Source organism: Pavona decussata, unplaced genomic scaffold (assembly GCF_977016875.1).
Source record: "Pavona decussata unplaced genomic scaffold, jaPavDecu1.1 SCAFFOLD_223, whole genome shotgun sequence".
NCBI lineage: Eukaryota > Metazoa > Cnidaria > Anthozoa > Scleractinia > Agariciidae > Pavona > Pavona decussata.
The window spans coordinates 83550-92049 of record NW_028145628.1 but is presented as its reverse complement, the minus strand read 5'-3'; the positions used below and the strand labels follow the sequence as shown (position 1 = coordinate 92049).

The window sequence follows — 8500 nt, the reverse complement described above, 5'->3', positions numbered from 1 at the left end:
GCCAACTAGACCACTGGCATTGGCATTTGCGTAATCAGCCGGTAAACGTGAAACATTTTGAGGAAGAGATTTTGAAGATTATACGTTGTTTTTACTCTGATCTCTTTGAATTCGTCACTATGTGGTTAATTACTGTGCTTGCACTAAATGCCTTGTTTGGATGTCACGTATGGCTAGCAGAAGCGAAGTTGAGAGAGGGGGAATGTGAAGGTTAGTGTGTGTTTATACTGAAAAGTTGCAGGAAGTTTTCTTTCTGACACGTATGGCTTTAGCAAGAGCTCTTCAATTATCCATAAAACAGATTCTTCTCATCCAAATAAACGGAACAGTTAGACGCAGAACTCTGACATTTAGTTGTAAATTGAGCTAGAATACAACCTGAATAGTTATTATGAGACGTAAACTATTTCGTAGGAGCTTTGTTTCTTGCTAACTGGTGGAATCAGTAGGATCGAAATTGTTGATCTAACACACTTATGAAACTTTTGCACAGATCTTTGAAAGAAAAAATCATTTTTCACGTTTTCTTATCAGAATTCACTTGCTACATACTCATGAGAGTACATTATTATAGAGACTGGACGTGGCACATTACTAAAGAAAGGTCGAGGTTTTATGGGAACTTAACCAGGTGTTAGGACTCTGTTTTAATGGGCCTTATTACGGTTTTCGGTTTTTTGATGAGTAGGCAAACACGTCCTGAAATAACAGTGTTTGTATGGAAATCCAATGTCAAATAATTTTCATAAAACATCACTTCTGAAAAATTCATGAATTGGAAACTTTTGGCACTAGGAAAATAATTTTAAGAAAAAAAAATTGGAGGAATGTACGATGTAGCTGTGTCAGAAAGCGTCCAGTTGTGTTTTGAACTTTCCATACATTTGTCTGTATAGCGAACCAGTCAAAACACGACTGGATGCTTTCTGGCACACTGCTACATTGCTCCAATTTTTTTTTCTTAAAATCGTTTTCGTAGTGCCAAAAGTTTACAATTCATGAATTTGTCAGGAGTGATATTTTATGAAGATAAAGAATCGAAGACAGGCAACCTTGGTCTAAGGTGGGGCCACAGCTGAGGTGTTTGCTAGTAGGTGCGGGTTAGGAATGTGATGGTTATATATGTAATGGTTCCAAAGGGAAATCCTCAGTGCCCTAACTTTATTATGAATGGGGAGTGATTAAGAACAGTGCCTACTATTGCTACTGCGCGTACGTTATGCGCATCTTCAGATGGCCCAAGAAAGTCAGATTTCTTAATGGCAATGCCAGCTAAAACAGAGATATTTTTCCGCGGTTCATAAGTATGTGGGAAAAGCAGACCTTGGCAAGGGTTATTGGGATACGTAAAGAAAATTGGGGTAACCACACATTTTTTCAGAGATAATTAAGCTTCAATTTGGGAAAAAATATTTCATACATTGCTTTCTGTTTTAGCGCTTTGTAGAATAAATGTTGCTTGATTATCTCTAAAAAATGTGCGGTTACCCCCAATTTTCTTCTTGAATTCCAACAGGCCTTGTTAAAATCTGCTTTTTCCACATAGCCATAAGCTGCACAAAATGTATTAGTAGGCACCCTCCCTAACTGGGTGAAGTTGTGAGTTCAAGTGAGAGTGTGTTACAAAGGTGTTTCCTTTAGGTTTGGTGGCTCCTCGTCCACTTTGGAGAAGAGTCTCTTTATACATGTAGAAAGGTGTTATCATTTTGTCAGCTGGTTCCTCTTTGGATTTTAGAATTTAAAAAGCAGCGCCTCGGTACATGTAACAGGGTTCTTACCAGTAATCAGCATCAATTTTCTCCTTGTAATATCAATGCTTATTCAACCCCTGATGTCATGAGAATTAAGGATTAGATAAGATTATTAAGATTATTTAATTAATACATGTAACTTCTCCCCAGTACTTTCATAAGAAAAGTATGGGTTTAAGATAGGAGAATTTGTTCTTTAATATTAGGGGTTAAAGGGTTTGTTAATGCATTGGTGTTATCAGGTTGATTTATAGGACAAGGGAAGTTAAAATGTACACAAAAGTCATTTTTTACAAACCACCTTCACTACCTGCTCAGTGTTTTGCTATTAAATTTAATTGTTTTCTCTTGCAGTTTGTATAAAGTTTCTGTCAAATTTTGCCAATAAGCTGACAAGTGATGAAACCTCAAATGCCGACAAAATGCAGGATAAGTTTATGGCTGCCTGTGCAAAAGCAAAGAACAAGGAAAACAGATTTGTGAGTAAAATACTTATATTTATTATATAAACACCAATGAAATACCAGGTGAGCTTTCGAGAGAAAACATGATTATCTTCACACGTGAAAATAACATTTTGTCTTCACAGGTGAAGATCACCGTTGCTATGGTTACATAACAAATTGCGCCTTTTGCAATGATTTGGTATTTCATTGGTGTTTATATACACATAATAAACAGAACATTACATGGCCGCTTGGAGAAAGCTATTTCAAAACTCAAAGAGTAATTTTATATCTCTACTGCGTGGTCATGTAATATCCTCTATTTAAGTGTTAATAATAATAATAATAATAATAATAATAATAATAATAATAATAATAATAATAATAATAATAACAATAAATAAAAAAATAATTACAATACTGGTAAGCAGTGCCAGCAGTAGCAGGGTTACAGTGTGTCGCAGTATAACATCCTACTGGATGTTCTTCAAAGGTATTAATTTTGAGAACTCTCGCAATTGTAATCCTGAAGCTGTTAGGTGCCAAAGGACAGCACATGCTTAAGTCAAATGCAGAAGTCAGTACTCTCAAGCACACTGAATATCACCCACATGTTTAAAGTGGTCACGTGAGGGATAAAAAAGGAAGGGAACTTCCCAATAAAAGACGCCTGTATTATTAGAACAATAGACTATTGTTTTCAGTTTAGTTTTGTCTACTTACTTATGTAAATTTTCTTCATTTTCTTGATAATGATGACAGGATGTCATCGAAACGTCGAAATCTCTCCGCGTTAGTTTTTCTGCTAAATTTAATAACAAAAGTCAATCTTATACACTGATTATGTGTTGGTTTTAATTGTTAACTTTTAAAGTTTTTTTAATTTTACTGAAGGTTTATAATATTTTATTTAATGTTGACTCTCAGTTTTATCAATAGGGTATTTTCTTGTGTATTTTACATACTGGGTAAATACATGTAAGTTCTCTTACTCACCAGCTCATAGGTTTAATTATGCTGGCCGTTCTATGAAGTTGTTTGAACAAGATAATGCATTTAATTTTGTACATGTACATTTTATACTGCATACTACTACTACTACTACAACTACTACTACTACTACTAATAATAATAATAATAATAAAAATAATGATAATAATAATAATAATAATAATAATAGTAATAATAATAATAATAATAATAATAAGCTCAATAACAAACACTGACAAAGAACTGTCCTTCCTTATTGAACGCTGTCAGAAATGGATTATCTACCAGAGCGCAAATATAGTTAAGGAGTTCTATGAATAGATATAAACTGTTTGAATGAAATGAAAATGATTGAGTGTAACATAACTAGCCCAGACCCGTGTCTGCAAGTTATGTAAATAATTAATGAATTCAAAACAAAAATGAAATCTTCAATAATAATTCCTTATTGACCATTTGCTTCCACAATATGGAGATATACATGTAATAATTATAAGAAGTTAAATTGTTGATCACCTTTCCTTAATAGTCTTTAAGGAACTAACAAGTTACCATTATTATTTCGTTTATAACCCCAGTGCTACTATGTTGGAGGAACAAAGGATGCCGCCACTGGTATGCTGAAAGAAATTCTCAAACCACTGAGTTATCACAAGCCGGCAGAAAAGATCTGTGAGCGGCTTAAAACGCTTGATGCACAGATCTGTGAGCTGCAGTATGGTAAGTGAGACAAGCTACTTTTTATCATATTTTGCTAGATTTTCTAACATTCGTGACTACACAAAAAGGCAGAGTTTATGTTATCCTTACCAAAGGTTAAACTTAATTTTGGGTGAAGGACTTTTCTCTTTAGTGGCAGGAAAATGGTTAATGAACTCCCGTTAAACATTACAAATGCTGAAAGCATACAGAGTTTAATCTGCTGCCGAGCGAGACATATTTTCTTATTGTGACTTTTGATGATGTTTCCTTATAAACTATGTAAACTGGAAAAGAGTTAAGATCAGTCTGTGATCACAAGTCTTAAAAAGAAATGTCAGGTGTCAACTTGTTTGTTGATCTAATGTATCAAGTCAAGTCAAGTCAAGTCAATTTATTTAATTCACACAAATATTACAAAGATTATTATTTTTTAAAACTAGGTCACATACAGTGTACATTAGTATAAAGGATACAGTAAATACACCGTGCAGTAAACAGAAAGAGTCAAAAATAATTTCTGTTTCATTGTTACTAAACATAGATTTTAAAGAAGCAAAAAAATTGAATAGTGTGAAGTTTGGGACACCCAAATAGCTAAAAGAACTAATCGAGTAGGTGCCCTAAAGTAAATAAGATGAGCAAAAGGTCCAAAAGGAATTTGGTGATAAATGACAATTGAGATAAAAAGTATTACTTCATGTACTAACTACTGAGAATTAAATATATTTACACAAAATACTTAAATGAAATTCTCTTGGTTGCAGACAAGCAGATTGATCTCAACACCGTTGACCTGAAGAAACTCAGGGTGAAGCAACTTAAAAAGATACTAAGCGACTGGGACGAAGAATGCGTTGGATGTTTAGAGAAATCAGACTTTATAAAGAGAATTGAACAACTGAAGAGTGAACATACAGAACTTTGATTAGCTAAATTGTAGACAATTTTGAACATTGAATTTGAATAGATTTTGCAAGTCATGAAGTCAGTTTCTAACCTTTTATTTTCTTCATTATAATGATTATGAAACTGCCCTGTTTCTCATACAACTTCAAGCACTTAGTCATAGCATTTTTAAGGGGATATTTGTTATCCAAATCAATTCCTTTGCTTTTAAGGACGGTGCCTACTAATAAAGAAGTATTTTTGCGCAGGTTATAACTTAAATGCAGCCAAAGCAGATCTTAGCAACGGCTATTGGAACCCAAAAAGTTTAGGGTTTAGGGCACGTTACCATTTAGGGCAGGCATCCTTTTTTATAAAAGTTTTGTCATGCCCTTATTTAAGGACGCAGATCTAGTTTGGGGTGACAAGCATAATGTCACTTTAATGTCTAGCCTACAAGTTTTGCAAAATAAGGCGGCTAAAATTATTTTAGATCGTCCGCTGTATTCATCTGCATCGCATGCATTAGCGACTCTGAAGTGGATACCGCTCGAGAAAAGGCGTTTCCAGCGAAGATGTGTGCATGTATACAAATGTCTAAATGGACTTGTAAACCACGAATTGACTTTAGTAACACAGCAGCAGCAACATCATTCCAATACAAGAAATAAAGTCAATCTTAGACTCCCCAGCGTCAAGAGAAATTGGGGGAAACAAAGAACTGCATATCATGCTGTAAATGACTTTAACTCACTTAGCCAGGTAATACGAGAATCTGCTAATATTAACACATTCAATACATTCATTCATTCATTCATTTTTAATTTCTTAATATAATTTATGTATTTATTTATATATCTTGCTTTCTTTTCTTTTTTTAAAATTTTATGTATACATTCTAGTCTTAATCTTTGAGGTCCTTTTCGAAAACCACGTTTTGTGAAAAGTTCCCTCAATAAAGATTATTATTATTATTATTATTGATATTAAAGAAAATTAGGGGTAACTGCGCATTTTTTTTAGAGATAATTAGGCAACAATAATTCTAAAAAACAGTAAAATACAAAGCAATGTACGGCGTTTTATTTCCAAATTGAAGCTTTATTATCGCTGAAAAATGCATGGTTACCCCCAACTTTTCTTTTTGGATACCAAGAGCACTTTCTAAGTTCTGATTTCTCCGCATAGTTTTAAACCGCGCAAAAATACCCCTCTATTAGTAAGCACCACCCATAGGAAACCCGAGTATCTCAAGATGCACAGGACGTATGCGCTGTAACAAAAGTAGGCACCGTCCTTAAGAATCGTTTTTATCTTTATCATTTATACAGCACAAAGATAAAGAGAAATACAGAATTCCTTTAATTTCTTCAAACCTATTTAACTGACAACTTCAGATTGGAAGACTAAAGAAAATCGTACAAGGTTACATGTAAGAAATGAGGTCAACATTTTTCCTTCGCATTTGGTTTTGCAAATTAAATACCATTTGTAAAGAAAATGGTTTCTTCCAATTATTGTACACTTCGTGTAAAGGAAGCAGACTATTAGCTATGTGTATATTTAACTTCCTGGTTGAAGAATTCAAAGAATGCTTAATAAAGTTTGATATATTACCTTGTTTTTGCCCCTGAGTAGTCTTTTATGACTGTTATATTGTTTGAAATAGTTCGGGGAGACTGGGCTCTATTTTAGCCCAGGCGCGCTATTTTTGAACCCCGTTGTCCCCTTGGGGCTGCTTTACACTGGCGACGGAATCGGAAGCGTAAGGAACCTTCGGACGGAATCGGAAGAATCCCAACGTTTCCTTTTCCTTCCGATTCTGCTTCTGATTCCGTCACTTGGGAACAAGTGTGAACTGGTTGATCGGAATCGGAAGCGCAAGCAGAAAAATCTACCAATCACATAGCTCATTCCCAATCCCTTTACGCGAGATTTAGAACGGAAAGCATGGCAGCCATTCGTCATTTTGAACGAAAACGGGGCTTCCGTGTCTGCTTCCACCGTATTGATTCACGCTAGATCAGAAGACGCTTCTGATTCCGATTCCACTTCCGATGCTTCTGCGCTAGTGTGAACCAGATCTAATAGGAAAACCCATATTTTTCTCAGTGTGGTAAACGGAGTGAAACGTACAAAAATAGCCTCCCTCGAGAAGGGGTCACATGGGCAAACGGAGGAGCAACTGAACAAACCAAAAACGCAAACGAATGCGCAAGCGGAAGAACGAGCGAACGAACAAAGGGATGAGCAAACGAATAGCCGAATGACAGAGTTAACGATCAAACGGTCCACCGAGCGCTCACCGGTGAAAGCAGCAACAACAACAAAAGGCTTTATTTCCCCCGTTCGGTCACATCATTACATTATATGCTAGACTTTTCCGCTTGTTGCTTTCTAGTTGGCGTGAAACTTGTTTATGTGTAAGTAGTGCGAGAAAAAGTGCAAGAAAGTAAAAACTCCAACATGACGGTTTCAACAGTTTCTATTTCATAAGCTTATTTTAAAACATTTTTGCTTTGTTTTTTGTTAAAATTAAAAAACTTTTCCCCTTTTTAACGTGCGCTTTAACGCAAGCGGTCCATATTAGCGGTCTGTAAAGGAAAATTCAAACCGCTCAGGGAACCAATCAGAATGCTCCATTTCCGCGAGGACCAGTTCAGCTAATTATAAAGGATTAGAGTTTGCATTAAAATATCAGAAAATCGATCGATCCTTTTAAACACTTAAGGATGCAAACAAAAGAGCTTTCGCTCGGTCGTTCAGATGTTTATCTGGTTTGTGAGTTCGTTCTTTCGGTTTTTCGTTCGTTCGTTTTCACAGGTGAGCGTTCGAGTTTGACCAGTTGTTTCTTCGTTTGCCCAGTTCTCCTTGCTATTCATGGGCATAAACATGTTACAAACAACTAAATTTAATCAATTAAAAGCTGTATAAAACATTACGAAGAAATTTCTTCATCAGGTTATAATTAACCTCGTAACCAAATATTTGTCTTCGGAGAAAACATCTGCTAAAATCGATCGCGTTCTCCAATCTGATTGGTCGATGAAAATGGTCTAATACAAGTTGCGTCGATCATTTCACTGTTACTTTGGACGCTTTCCGAGGCATGACGCACACAAGATTACTCTTGATACTTTTGTCCTTCTGGGAAAGTGGTTTCTTGTTATTAACGCTTCATTAAACTGCGACAACTTTTTATAAACATACATGGAGATCAAGAATCTAACGCCTGGAAGGTTTGAGCGTCTTGCAGTTCAGTGGGTACGGGAACATCGCCTGAAGCCAATTTTACGTTTGAGAAAACCTGGGTAGTAAAGCATTAAGTTTCGTGTTTAAGTAATATAAATGACTCGGGCCAGATCAGATAAAATTAACTAATAATTAATTGTTTATAACGAAGAAGATTAAAAGACTTTAAAGCTTTAAAAATTGTAAAGGTAAGCCGTCAATTCGCCGCTATTTAGTTCTGTGTTTCAACATTCGTATTTCCAATTTATTTAACCTACGGAGTAAGGTGTGGAACCTTTATAATACAGTAATGGCAAGTACGAACTCTTCGTCTGCAGAAACCGGACTATTCAGGTACATGGAAACATTAGTTTGATATTTACTTTCAGTTACAATGAATAGAATGACAACTGTCATCTCAGACACGTAGGGCCAGCTGTGGTGCCACAGTTTTAAGCTAGTGATCAGAGAGATTCCCCCTGAAGTTATTTAAAA

The 8500-nt window shown here is 35.4% G+C and overlaps 2 protein-coding genes across 3 annotated transcripts in view; both read left to right on the top strand.

Moving 5' to 3' along the window:
* The window catches only part of LOC146458979 (mediator of RNA polymerase II transcription subunit 20-like), a 163822-nt gene that overhangs the window by 90105 nt on the left and 65217 nt on the right, over positions 1–8500 (top strand). The window lies entirely within an intron of this gene.
* Positions 22–6395, top strand: LOC146458985 (mesencephalic astrocyte-derived neurotrophic factor homolog). Its single transcript, XM_085089889.1, has 4 exons — positions 22–210; positions 2106–2230; positions 3766–3907; positions 4654–6395. The coding sequence occupies exons 1-4, from the start codon at positions 120–122 to the stop codon at positions 4812–4814; spliced, it is 519 nt and encodes a 172-aa protein (XP_084946015.1). The 5' UTR covers positions 22–119; the 3' UTR covers positions 4815–6395.